The 13917-nt window shown below is 43.3% G+C and overlaps 1 protein-coding gene across 1 annotated transcript; it reads right to left on the bottom strand.

Annotated features, from left to right (window-relative positions):
• Nucleotides 1-267: 267 nt before the first annotated feature.
• On the bottom strand, nucleotides 268-13640 carry LOC132385778 (zinc-binding protein A33-like). The gene is made up of 6 exons (XM_059958003.1): nucleotides 13230-13640; nucleotides 12444-12539; nucleotides 11791-12024; nucleotides 10063-10085; nucleotides 9857-9975; nucleotides 268-4307 (listed from the first exon to the last, which is right to left on the bottom strand). Exons 1-6 carry the CDS (start codon nucleotides 13638-13640, stop codon nucleotides 3754-3756), a joined length of 1437 nt encoding a protein of 478 aa, XP_059813986.1. The 3' UTR covers nucleotides 268-3753.
• Nucleotides 13641-13917: the final 277 nt, after the last annotated feature.

The following is a 13917-nucleotide window of genomic DNA, read 5'->3' on the forward strand; positions in this document are numbered from 1 at the left end:
GAATTAGGGGCTTATGGCAAGACGTAGGATAATGGACGTAAAGACAGACACCTTTCCAGAATACATAAACCTGTTGGGTTTATAGAAGAAGGGCTTAAAACAAGTGAAGAAATGATATTCACATGACAGAAATATCCACACTATGCTTAATTATGCCTTGTAACTAATTGGAAAACTTTATTCTGTGTCGTGTACATTTTGTCCTTATGAAACTGTTGAAACACATACTATTTCAATGTGAAGCATATAAGGCTGAAGAAAAATCAAATGCAGTCTTCAGTACAATCTTTGCGAGGGTAGATAGTTTTCAGGTAAAAACTATTAAATTATGGGACTGACTTTAAATCAATTCACAGTTTGAGCTGGAAAAGGCATGTATTAATTGTGTTAAGCCTAAGGAAATGACATATAAGTTAGCAAAGGTGAGTGGGATGTTGGAATATTGGGATGCTCTTAAAATCCAACAAAAGGCAACAAAAAAAGCCATGAGAATGGTCAAGATGAAATATGAGGGCAAACCGGCCAATAATATAAATCAGGATACTACAAGTTTAGTTTTCAGTGACATGAAGAGTGAAAGGGAGATGAGAGTTGATACTGGACCACTGGAAAATGATGCTGGTGAAGTAGTAATGGGGGACTAAGAAATGGCAGATGAAGTTAATGAACAACCTACACTGTCTTTTCCGGTCAGCACCGCCCCCACTTGTCCCATTTAAAATTAATCAATCGACAATTCTCATCTCGTGTTTATTTCACTCCATAGAACCATAGAACACTACAGCACAGAAAACAGGCCATTTGGCGCTTCTAGTCTGTGCAGAAATTTTATTCCGCTCGTCCCATTGACCTGCACCCAGTCCGTAACCCTACAAACCTCTCCCATCCATGTATCTATCCAATTTATTCTTAAAACTTAAGAGGGAGCCCGCATTTACCATGTCAGATGGCAGCTCGTTCCACACTCCCACAACTCTCTGAGTGAAGAAGTTCCTCCTAATGTTCCCCTTAATCCTTTCCCTATTCACCCTAAAACCATGTCCTCTCATATTTATCGTTCCTAATCTAAATGGAAAGAAACGACTCGCATTTACTGTCTATATCCCCCATAATTTTGTAAACCTCTATCAAATCTCCCCTCATTTTTCTACGCTTCAAGGAATAAAGTCCTAACCTGTTCAATCTTTTCCTGTAACTCAACTCCTTAAGACCTGGCAACATCCTAGTAAATCTCTGCACTCTTTCAATCTCTCCAACCTCTCCATGGATACCTCATGTCTGAACTTTCTGAACTAACCTCGCATGCTGGACCTTGTCAAAGACCTTACTAAAGTTCATGTAGATAACATCCACAGCCTTTCCTTCATCTACTTTGTTGGTAAACTCCTCGACAAACTCTTCAAGATTCATTAAACACGATCAACCATGCACAAAGCCATACTGACTCTCCTTAATCAGCCCTCGGCTGTCCAAATACTTGTAAATCTGAACTCTCAGAACATCTTCCAATAATTTACCGACTACTGATGTCATGCTCACTGGCCTCTAATTACCTGGTTTACTATTGGAGCCTTTTTTAAACAACGGAATAACATGAGCTACCCTCCAATCCTCCAGCACTGCACCCGTCGCTGAGGACGTTTTAAATATTTCTGTCAGTGTCCCTGCAATTTCTACACTAGTCTCTCTCATGGTCCGAGAAAATATCAAGTCCGGCCCGGGGGATTTATCTCCCTTTATTCGCTGTAAGGCAGCAAGCACCTCCTCCTCTTTAATCTACAAATGTTCCATGTCACTACTGCTTGTTTCCCGTCCTTCCATATACACTATGCCAGTTTCCTGAGTAAATACTGATGCAAAAAAACTGTTTAAGATCTCCCCCATCTCGTAAGGCTCCACACATTGACGACCACTCTGATCTTCTAGGGGACCAATTTTGTCCCTTAGAATCCTTTTATTTTTAATATACTTGTAGAACCCCTTCAGGTTTTCCTTCACATTATCTGCCAAAGCCACCTCATGTGTTCTTTTTTTTTCCTTCGTGATTTTCTTCTTTAGTATTTTCTTATGTTTTCTATACTCTTTAAGTAACTCATTTGCTATTTGTTGCTTCTAGCTGCTATATACTTCGCTCTTTTTCTTAACCAGATCGCCAAAATCCCTTGAAAACCAAGGTTCCCTATGCCTGTTAACTTTGTCTTTAATCCTGGCAGGAAAATGCAAACACTGCACCCTCAAAATTTCACATTTGGAGGCCTTCCACTTACTGAACACATCCTTGTCAGGAAAAAAATCTTATCCCAATCCACTCCTCCTAGATCTTTTTTCATTTCCACAAAATTAGCCCTTCTGCTATTTAGAACGTCAACGCGAGGACCAGGTCTATCCTTATCCATCATTAACTTGAAACTAATGACATTATGGTCACTGGACCCAAAATGTGCGCCTACATATACTTCTGTCACCTGACCTGTCTGGTTTCCTAATAGGAGATCAAATATTGCACCCTCTCTCGTAGGTACCTCTATATATTGATTTAGAAAACTTTCCTGAAAACATTTCACACACACCAAGCCATCTAGCCCTTTTACAGTTTGGGAGTCCCAGTCAATATGAGGAAAGTTAAAATCCCATACTATTACAACTTCCTGTTTCTTACAGTGGTCTACTATCTTTATACAGGTTTGCTCCTCCAATTCTCTCTGACTATTGGGCGGTCTGTAATACACCCCTATTAGTGTGGTCACACCTTTCCCGTTCCTCAGCTCCACCCATATGGCCTCTGTAGACTAGCCCTCCGGGCTGTCCTGTCTACGCACAGCTGTGATATTTTCTCTGTCTAGTAATGACACTGTACCCCTTTCACCTCTCCCCCTCTATCACGTCTGAAACAACGAATATTTCAATCATGTATAAACCTCAGGTGGGAGGTTATCTTTTTGTATTAATGTATTTAAAATAAATTATAAATTCTACCAACGGAATCTCTTTCTAAAGGATTCTTATTCAATATAGTATCCAACAAATCAGATCTTGCATATATGGAAATTTAGATAATTATTTTTGTAAAAAAATGTCTAAGCTGAAGATACTGCAGAAAGTGTGTATGAGAGAGAGAATATTTGCTGATTAACTCTTCAAAAGTCATCAATCGACTATCAGAAAATAAATGAAAATAAAAAGATCTGCAAAAAAAAATCTTCTTTGATATGTGCCAATCACTGTTTAATTCAATTTAAAATTTTTCACTGTTACTACTTAACAAAGGAGAGACTATCCAAAATATTTCCTAACATAGACAATTATTGTGATAGGTGTAAAACTGAAGGAGCCACTTTTTCACATATGTTCTGGTCATGCTCTTCATTATTTTCTTCCAGAAATCAATGTTTTCTACAATTTCTAAAGTTCTGAAAATTAATTTACAACCTAATGTACGAACCTTTGATTTCTGTCTACACATGCAATCCTCGCATGACCTTTATCCTCCTCTACCTCACTATCTGCTCTAACACTCTGGTTCCCCTCCCTCTGCAGATCTAGATTAAATTCCCTGAAGCAGCACGAGCAAATCTATCAGCAACAATGTTAGTCCCCCTCCAGTTCAAGGTCAAACCGTCCCGTCGGAATAGGTCCCACTTTCCCGGGAACAAAGCCCAAATGTCCAGAAACATGAAGTATTTAGCTGCACTCTCCGCACACTTATATTTACAGGGACTTTACTCCTGACGCCGGTCCCGGGACCCGACCCGTTTACAGACCCGGAGCGGAACCGGAGCAGACTCTCAGCCACTGTTTTCCATCCCAGGACGCGAAGAAAGGATAAAGTTTCCCCGTGAATTTATTCCCAGTGAAGGTGTGGAGATGGGACTTGGTCTCCGTGTTGTAAAATGAAACTGTCCCGGACTCGTAACTGAGATAAACTCCCACCCTCCCGGGGATGGGACCGGCAGGGAGACGGGCCCCGGGGGAGGTGAGAACACGGAACACATCATAATCCCGATGTAACGCGTCACCATACCGCCCGATGACCCAGAATCCGGTCTCTGGTCTCAGACTGACCCACCCCTTCCTCTTCACAGACTCTGCGGCGACTCCCAGCCACCAGCTCCGATTCCCTGTCACCTCCGCCTCCCAGTAATGTCTCCCTGTTGTGAATCCCTCCGATCCCAGCACACAAGCCCAGTGTGTGAATCTTTTCCCGGCGTCAGGGAGATTCCTCCAGGACCCGGTCCATCTCACACTCTTCCGATCCTCAGACACCTCGAGCCGCGGATTCGCCGTTTCCACATCCAGGGTGACAGAGACTGGGGGGAGAAGCAGAGAATTAGAGAGTCCCCGAGGATCAGGGGGAGACTCGGGGAGGGCGGCCCCGGGTCCAGGGGGAAGGCCGCTGGGCCTCAGGCGCGGTGGGGTGGCCGACAAGAACCTTTGACTCGAAAAGCGGATGCACAACTAATGTCTCCCGAAGGGTTTTCCGCTGGACAGGGGAAACATCCTCCCTCACTCATGCCTATTTATCCCTGAAAGAATTTTGTGTTTCCATAAGATCTCCTCTCATTCTTCCAAACAGAGAACAGGGAACATAGAGCAGTACAGCACAGGAACATGCCCGTCACACAATCATTTGTGGGTGTGAAGTGGGGCAGTGTGATGGTTTGAGCCAGTAAAGGAGGTGATAACGGGAACCAGTAGGGGAGAGATGAATGGCAGATTGAACCAGCTGAGGGAGGGATGGAAAGCCTGTGGTTGAACTGTGTGTGTAGACGTAACGAGAAGCTGGAGGGGGCAAAGATGGGAGATGAGGAGTAATTCCTGTGAACCTCCTGGACCCTTTCCAATGCCAGCACATCTTTTCAGATAGAAGGGACCCAAAACTGCTCACAATACTCCAAGTGTGGTCTGACCAATGCCTTATAAAACCTCAGCATTACATCCTTGCTCTTGTATTCTAGTCCTCTCGAAATGAGTTCTGATATTGAGTTTGCCGATCTTATCACTGACACAAACTGCAAGTTAACCTTAAGGGAATCCTGCACAAGGACACCCAAGTAACTTTGCACTTCTGATTTTTGAACTTTCTCCCTGTTTACAAAATTGTCTGTGTCTTTATTCCTTCTACCAAAGTGCATGCACGACTTCCCTACCCGATAATCCATCTATCACTTATTTGCCCATTTCCTGATCTGTCTCTGCCCTTCCCAGATTCCCAGATTCTGCAGCACTACTTGCCCTTTCACCTATCTTCATATCCTCTGCAAGCTTGGCCACATAGACAACAATTCTGTCATCCAAATCATTCTTTGTCTATCTTGGCTTTGTGTTCCTCAGAGAATTCTAACAGATTTGTCAGGCAAGGTTTCCCCTTAAGGGAAGGCCTGCTGTCTTTGCCCTATTTTATCATGAACTTCCATGTACCCAAAAGCTTGTCTTTAATAGTGGACTCCATTATCTTCCCAAGCAGACCACATCCAGACTAACTCAGGTATAATTTTCCCTCAGCTGCTCTCCCTTCTTAAAGTCTGAGGTGATCTTTCCAATTTCTAATAATCTTGAATGGCCAAGTATCAAGTGATTCTTGAGAGATCATTACTAATGACCCCATATTCTCTTCAGTTAACTCTTTCTGAACACTGGGATGTCGTCCATCTGGTCCAGGTACCTTCAGATCTTCAATCGTCCCATGCACTTTTTCTTCAGTAACAGCAACAACACTCATTTCTGTCCCATGACACTCTCACACTTCCGACATTCATGTAGTATCATTCACAGTGAGGATTGACACAAAATATTAAATAAGTACCTCTGCCATGTCTTTTGTCATATTTCTCCTCTCCAGTGTCATTTTCTAGGGGTCCAATATCCACTCTTGCCTCTCTTCTACTCTGTACATTTTTGTGTCCTCTTGAGTATTGTTGGTAAGCTTTCTCTCATATCTCATTTTCTCTCCTTAGGGATTTGTAATTCCTTTCTGTTGATTGTCAAAATCTTCTCGATACTCTGACATCCTGCTGATTTCTGCTCTATTGTAAGCCCTCTCTTTCACTTCTATGCTGTCTCTGACTTCCCTGTCAAACACGGTTCCCTCATCCTCCCTGTATAATAATACTTCATATTTCTGAATTGCCCCTGGAACTCCAGTCTTTGTTGTTCTGCAATCATCCCTGCTTGTGTCCCCTTCTAATCTACTTTGGTCAGCTCCTCCCTCATGCCTCTGTAATTAACATTACTCCACTCTAACACTGAGACGTCTGACTTTATCTTCCTCTGTGGGGTGAATTCTATCATTTTATCATCACTGCTTCCTAAAGGTTCTTTGAACTGAATCTCCCACATCATATCTGGTTCATTATACAAATCCTTCTCTGGAATTGTCTTTCTCCCATTGGGCTCAACCACAAGCTGTTCTAAAAAGCCATCTCGGAAGGCATTCTACAAATTATGTCTCATGGAATACAGCACCAACATGATTTTACCAATCTACCTCTTGAAATTCCCCCATTCAGATCGTCACCTTGCCCTTCTTTCCATCTCGTGGTGTAATTAGTATCCCATCTCTAACCTGGCTACTATTTGGATTTCTGTATATGGGGGCGGGGTGCTTGGGATAAAAGCAGAGAGTGGATAAACTTGGACTATTCAGCTGTTGTGTAGGGTGTCCAGGCATGACCCCTTATCGAGGTAAATAATTCATAAGGGGCTTAAATAAAGTTTTTTTTTTAACAAGAAATGGGATTACCGAACCAGAGGGCTCAGATTGAAAGTGAGATGGGAAATTTTTATGTGGTCTATGGGGTAACATTCTCAAGAGAAGGAGGTGGGTATATGGAATTTGCCATCAGACGCTGCAGAAACAGGTAAAAATAAAATATTTTAAAATAAATTTGGGCAGGTACACACATTGGAAATGGTTACATGGATAGAGGGGCAAACGCACACAAATTGGACATGCTCAAGAAGTCATCTTAGTCTTGCAGATTGATGAAGTGGGTCGTGGGTTAAACATCCATCAAACTCTCCCAGATCATCCTCCTGAGGAATCTCACCCCGGAGTCTGTCTGTGAAGTATTGATGTGACGTCACGTCAGAGGGCAGCTCAGTGACACAGAACAGACAGACTGGGTAAGGATGGCAGATTTCAATCCTAAATGGGAATTTGTGCCTATCTCTTTGACCGTGTGTCACACTCTAATAGTATGTATGGTGTGTGTGTGTGTGTGTTGATTGTGGTAAATATCTGTGTGGTAAGTATACATTGCTGAGGCTCTGACTACAATCTGCCAATCCTTCCTGTGTATGTGTGTGAGGGAGCTTTGCCAGCCCGGTTATGCTGTGTGTGCTTCTCCTGAGATGAAATCTTGACCCATGTCAATGCTTGTTGGTGTGTCCGAGCTCATTCTCACAATGCTTCAATGTAGTGGTCTGATCACCATAAGACATAGGAGCAGAATGAGGCCATTTGCCTATTGAGTCTGCTCCGCTATTTAATCATGGCTGATCATTTTTTCCCCTCCTCAGCCCCACTACCTGGCCTTCTCCCCATAACCTTTGATACTGTGTCCAATCTAGAACCTATCAATCTCTGCTTTAAGTACACGCAAGTTCCAGAAATTCACCAGCCGCTGGCTCAAATTTCTTTGTATCTGTTTTCAAATAGATGCCCCTCCATCTTGAGGCTGTGCCCTCTTGTCCTAAACTCCACCACCATGGGAAACATCCTTTCCACATCTACTCTGTCTAGGACTTTCAACATTCGAAAGGTTTCAATGAGATTCCCCCTCATCTTTTTAAATTCCAGCGAGTACAGACACAGAGCTATCAAACGTTCCTCGTATGATAACCCTTTCATTCCTGGAATCATCCTTATGAAATGAACCTTCTGCAATACCAGCACATCTTTTCTTAGATGAGGAGCCCAAGTTCACAATACGCAAGGTGAGGCCTCACCAGTGCCTTATAAAGCCTCAGCATCACATCCCTGCTCTTGAATTGAATGCTATCTAAACCCCTTGAATTGAATGCTAACATTGGATTTGCCTTCCTCACCACTGACTCTTCCTGCAAGTTAACCTTTAGGGTGTTCTGCAGAATGACTGCTAAGTCCATTTACATGTCAGCTTTTTGGGTTTTCTCCCCATTTGAAAAAAAAATCTGCACATTATTTCTACTACCAGAGTGCATGGCCATGCATTTTCCAACATTGTGTATCATTCCCCACTTTCTCTCCCATTCTCCTCATCCAAGTCCTTGTCCAGCCTAACTGTTTCCTCAACACTCCACCAATCTCTGTATCATATGCAAACTTGGAAACAAAGTCATCTACTCAAGGACAAGAGGGTATGACTTCAGGATTGAAGGATGTCCTTTTAGAACTGAGATGCAGAGAAATTACTTTAGTCACTGTGTGGAAAATCCATGGTATTTGTGGCCACAAGTGGCTGTTGAGGCCAAGTCATATTTAAGGCAGAGATAGATAGGTTCCTGATTAGACAGGGCATCAAAGGGTATGGGGTGAAAGCAGGGGAGTGGGGACGACTGGAAGAATTGGATCCGCCCATGACTGAATGGTGGAGCAGACTCGATGGGCCGAATGGCCTATTTCTGCTCCAATATCTTATGGTCTATTCCATCAGCTAAATCTTGATATACAGCATAAAATAAAGGTGTCCTAACACTGACCCCTGTGGAACACGAGTCACCGGCAGCCAACCAGAAAAGGATCCCTTTACTCTCATTCGCTGTTTCCTACCAATCAGCCAATGTTCTGACCATGCCTGTAACTTTTCTGTAATACCATGGCCTCTTAACCTGGTTAACACCTTCATGTGTGGCACCTTGTCAAAGGCCTTCCGAGATTACAAATATACAATATCCACTGCATCCCCTTTATCGATCCTGCTTGTAATCTCCTCAAAGAATCCCAACAGGTTTGTCAGGCAGAATATTCCCTAACAAAGCCATGCTGACTTGTCCTATCTTGTCCAGTGTCACCAAGTATTCCATAACCTCATACTTAACAACTGAATCCGATTTCTTCCCAACCACAGAGGTGAGGCTAACTGGTCTATAATTTCCTTTCCGCTGTCTTCCTCCTTACTTAAAGAGTTAAGTGACATTTGCCGTTTTCCAATCCTCTGACACCATGCCACGGTCCAACAGTTTTGAAAGATCTTTTCCAAGGTCTACTACAACCTCTTTCAGAACACTAGGGTGCAGTTCATCTGGTCCGGATGACCTATGTACCTTTAGTTCTTTCAGCTTTTTGAGCACCTTCTCCCTTGTAACAGCAACTGCATTCACTTCTCTTCCCTCGCACCCTTCAACACCGGGCACAGTGCTGGTGTCTTCCACGGTGAAGATTGGTGCAAAATATTTAGTTTATCTGCCATCTCTATCCCGCGTTATTATATATCCCACCTCATTTTCTAGCAGTGCTATATCCACACTCATCTCTGTTTTATTTGTTTACGGAACTTGAAAAACTATTTGATATTGTTTGCTAGCTTGTTTTACAAAGACAGGTGTGTAAAAAGGTCCTGAAGAATCTTGGGAGACAAGAGACACTCCAACCACAAACTGTAGCACTTGGTACTATAGCATAAAAGCCAGGAGCAACAGGCTCCAGGGACAGCTTCTTCAACCAGGCCATCAGACTGCTTAACTCGTGCTGAGACAACTGTATTTCTATGTTAGACTGACTGGCATGTTGTGTGACAGTGATGGCTCCCGGTCGGTGGGGTTGATGTGGAATAAACTTCAAGTCCCCTTCATCCCAGTATTACAGACAATCTTTGCCTCAAATTATAACTTAATTGTGTCTTAAAAACAAGGAAAAATGAATCTTTGTAAGTTTTACCTCGCTTAATAGCATCAAGTTTTTCTCTCAGCACTGTGTTCAACAAATAGGGATGATAGAATTTTTCAACCGGTAGGGCCTCATCGGTCACTGACAATTCCTGGACATCGTCACTGATTCTGTAAATATTAAACTGCTGGTGATAAACTGGAATTTGTAAGAATTTTACAAATCCATACAGGGTGTCAGTAAAGATCATGTCCTACCTTCTGTTCTGACGAGCTTCCTCCTGAAATAAATAAAACACAAATCTGATTCGACTTGGATTTACTGTCCACATCATGAATTTAATCCAAATCATTACAAGGTGTTGAAAATTCCCACTCCCACAATCACAAACACACACCAGCAATACAGAACCGTGGGGTAAATTACAGGGAATGTTTCTGAAAGTTAGACCATTACTGAGAGGATGAAACTTACAGGAAAGACAGGATAGGCTGTGCATTATCATCTGGAAAAGATGTCAAAATGATAAAATGGAACAATTTAAGATTAGTGATTTGATTTGCTTGCGCGAAGGTGGAAAAAGTACCTCATTATGGCGAACACGAGAGGACACAGGTGCTTGGAAGTAGTGCGGAGGAGATGTCGGGTAAGTGTTTTGGAATGGGTGGAATGAGCTGCCGGCAACGAAGGTGGAGGCGGATGCGATAGGGTCTTTCAAGAGACTCCCACACAGGTACATGGAGCTTAGAAAAATAGAGAGCTATGACTAACTCGAGGTAATTTCTAAAGTAAGTAGATGTTAAGCACAGGATTGTGGGCCAAAGAGACTATATTGTGCTGTAGGTTTTCTTTGTTTCTATGTTTCTATTTATGGGGAGACCTTCAGTCAAAGATAAAATGACAGGTGGTTTTTAATAAATCCCACAAGAAATTTAGTGAAGAGAATGTGAAACTCAGTGCTACAGAAGTGGTTAAAGTGGAACTGCAGAGATTGAATGTAATGGGGAGGCTGGATAAACACGTGAGGGAACAGGGAGCTCGGGGAACTGTTGCTGGGTGCAGTGAGTAGGTGGCAGGGGGCTTGTGCAGAGGGTAATTGATAGAAGATGGACCGAATGGCCTGCTCGTGATGGAGAATGGGACACAATCCCATGTAAAACTTATCTGACAAAGTAGAGACAGTGAAATTTTCTGTAATCGGAAGGAAACCGATATAGAAGATAAGTCTGATGTGTGGGTCACATTCTTTGTTCTCACTGATTGACAGAGAGACCCTCACACCCACCGCACCAGACACACTCACAGCCTGTGACTGGAACTGGGTGTTAATGGGAGTTTTAGAGGATATTTAATGTGGTAATTAAGGACACAATCAGCAACTCTGTATTATGATCAGAGTAAATAATTTCAGAAAAGATTACATTCTGTCCTGGGATGTACAGAAGTTGTGGAATTTCAGTTTTGGGACAAAAACAACCCTGAATAGTTACATCAATTGTCTGGCGAGAAACAGTTTACTGCCATTTTAAAATGCTGTGTGTTGGAGCAACACGTCTGTTTTCTGTCTGCATTGTATTCTGTGTTACGTGTTTATTACAATAACCACTCACGTGAGTGGGGACGTGGTAAAAGCAAAGGGAATAAGTTACGTATTCGTACTTTGTTCTGGGCTGTTTTAATCCTGGGACTGGCAGATGCCATATCTTTCATTGACCGAATCACTGCAGTTTAATTTACGATGAAGCATGCTGAAATTTCATTGTTTAAATATTGTATGTTGCTGATAAAGGATCGAATATCTATCTCCGATATTTAGAATGTCATTAGCGGAGTGAGTGGAGGTGCGTCATGCAAGGAGAACACTCTGTGTGAGGACACCAGCAGCGGCAATTGATTTGTTGGAATTAGCCTCTGTGCTGTGTTTAGTTCAAATATACCACTGTTTATTTAGTTCAATTTGACAGAAATAAATTGAAATTTCTCACCTTGAGAAATATCACACTGTCTTCCTGATCCAACTGTTCCTTTAACTTAGTGATTTCCTCCTGAATAATCTTCATATTCTCTTGAATCTCTCGAAGATTTTTCTCCATTGAATTTAGAATCCTCGTTTCTTCCTTCCTGAGATCCCTGAGTAAGTTCTGCTCTTTCTCAGTGATAATCTGGCGCAGTTCAGCAAACTCTGATGTGACGTGGGTCTGAACGCTGTGTGACTGTTTCTGTCGAATGAAAGGTGAAGATTAGTTTACTGCATTGCTGAGTTGTATTTCCTTTTGATATGAAGGTGACTGTCTGGTCTACTGGGGTCCATACTACCTCTGAGACATTCCCATCAACCCCATTCGCTCATGCTTTCCTGAAACCTATTCTCCCTCATTGACCCATTAGCACCCTCCTGATTCACATACACCCTCCCCCCACATTCATAGGATTAATTGATAATTAACCATTCATCCAGCATGTCCTTGGAAGGTGTCTGAAACTGTCATGGCCACAGGGAGAGCATGCAAACTCCACACAGACAGCAGCAGAGGTCAGGATCGAACCCAGGTCACTGGAGCTGCGATACTCGGCTATTCTGCATTATATGGAGCAAAATACGACAGTAATATCAGAAATTCCGCTCAGGAAGCCTCACCCGAACTCCGGAAATCTTCTCTTTCTGTTGCTGCTCCTTTTCCTGGAAGTCTGATTTCTTTTTTGTGAGAGAGTCTAAGGAAGATTTTATCTGATCCTGGAAGTCAGAGAGTGAAGGAAATAGAAACAAAGATGCATCAAAAGAAACAGGTGATCAAACCCGATTATCACACAAAATGCCGGAGGAATTCAGTGAGTCAGGCAGCATCTATTAAGGGGAAATATACAGTCGGTGTTCTGGGATGAGACCCTTCATCAGGACTGGGAAGGAATGGGACAGGAGCCAGAATAAAAAGGTTGGGGACAAGAACCAGCTGACAGGTGACGGGTGAGACAACGTGAGGGGGAACGTGGGGGAGGGTGATGAAGTGAGAAGCTGAGAGGGGACAGGTGGAAGAGGTAAAGGGCTGGAGATGAAGGAATCTAATTCGAGAGAACAATCGACCATGGAAGAAACGGGAGGAACTGGGCGGCTTGGAGCCCTGAATGGTGACGAGGGAGGAGGTTAGGAGTCAGGTGTAGCACTTGTCCCGATTGCAGGTGTCAGAGCCAGGAGGGAGATCAGTGGGGAGGAGCGAGTGGATCAGGGCGATACAGTACGGGGAACGATTCCTACAGAAAGCGGAGAGTTGCGGGGTGCTGAAGTGGGCTGTGGGACGGAGAGACGGTAGAATCCCATTGGATATGGCGGAAGTTGCAGAGAATCATGTGTTCGTTTTGGAGGCTAATGTGATGTTATGTAGGACAAGACAAAATGTGTTGAGTATCAAATTAGCGTTACTTTTACCTTATAGATTTTAACAGCTTCTTTAATCGGCTTGAAGCGGTGCTCTCTGTGTTCCTGCGCATCTCTACAGATCAGACAGATCAATGTCTTGTCCGTTTCACAAAACAGCTTCAGTTCTTCCTCATGTTCCTCACAGTGACATTTATTTTCCTTCACTTTCGGATTCAGGTTTAGATTTCGAGCTTTTTCAGCCAGATTTGCTAAGGCCCGATTCACCCTGAGGGTGCGGTCAGCAAACTCCTCTCGACATTCCGGGCAGGAGTTTCTCTGCTCCCTTTCCCAACACTGTGTGATACAAGAGCGACAGAAGTTGTGTCCGCACTCCAGTGACACCGGATCGGTGAAGAAATCCAGGCAGATGGGACAAGTTACCTCCTCGCTCAAACTCGCGACCTGTCCTTTCGAAGCCATGTTAACTCCAGCACTTCCTGATTCAGAATGCTTCCGCGTTCGGGGAGCTGCTGATCCCCTGCAGTACCGCGATTGTCCACTACGCGCGCTGCAGTCTCAAAGAATGAACATGGTTTTGCTGGTTGTGTTCAGTGGAAATTCTGGCCATTTCTCTGTTTAGTGTAGGATCAAAAACACATTAAAGACAAAAACACATTTAACACTTTAAACGGGCAACAGATAAGAAAACGCGGCCATGGACTGTCTAAGCCCCGCTACGAGCGGAGGAGGATTGGCC

The sequence above is a fragment of the Hypanus sabinus genome (assembly GCF_030144855.1).
Source record: "Hypanus sabinus isolate sHypSab1 chromosome X2 unlocalized genomic scaffold, sHypSab1.hap1 SUPER_X2_unloc_20, whole genome shotgun sequence".
Taxonomy (NCBI): domain Eukaryota; kingdom Metazoa; phylum Chordata; class Chondrichthyes; order Myliobatiformes; family Dasyatidae; genus Hypanus; species Hypanus sabinus.

Coding starts and splice junctions, on each gene's coding strand:
- LOC132385778 (XM_059958003.1), bottom strand. CDS start 13,640: ATGGCTTCGAAAGGACAGGTCGCGAGTTTGAGCGAGGAGGTAACTTGT. Junction 12,025..12,443: donor AGAAGATTTCCGGAGTTCGG/GTGAGGCTTCCT, acceptor TTCATTCGACAG/AAACAGTCACACAGCGTTCA. Junction 4,308..9,856: donor ACTTGATGCTATTAAGCGAG/GTAAAACTTACA, acceptor TTCTCCCCCCAG/TCTCTGTCACCCTGGATGTG.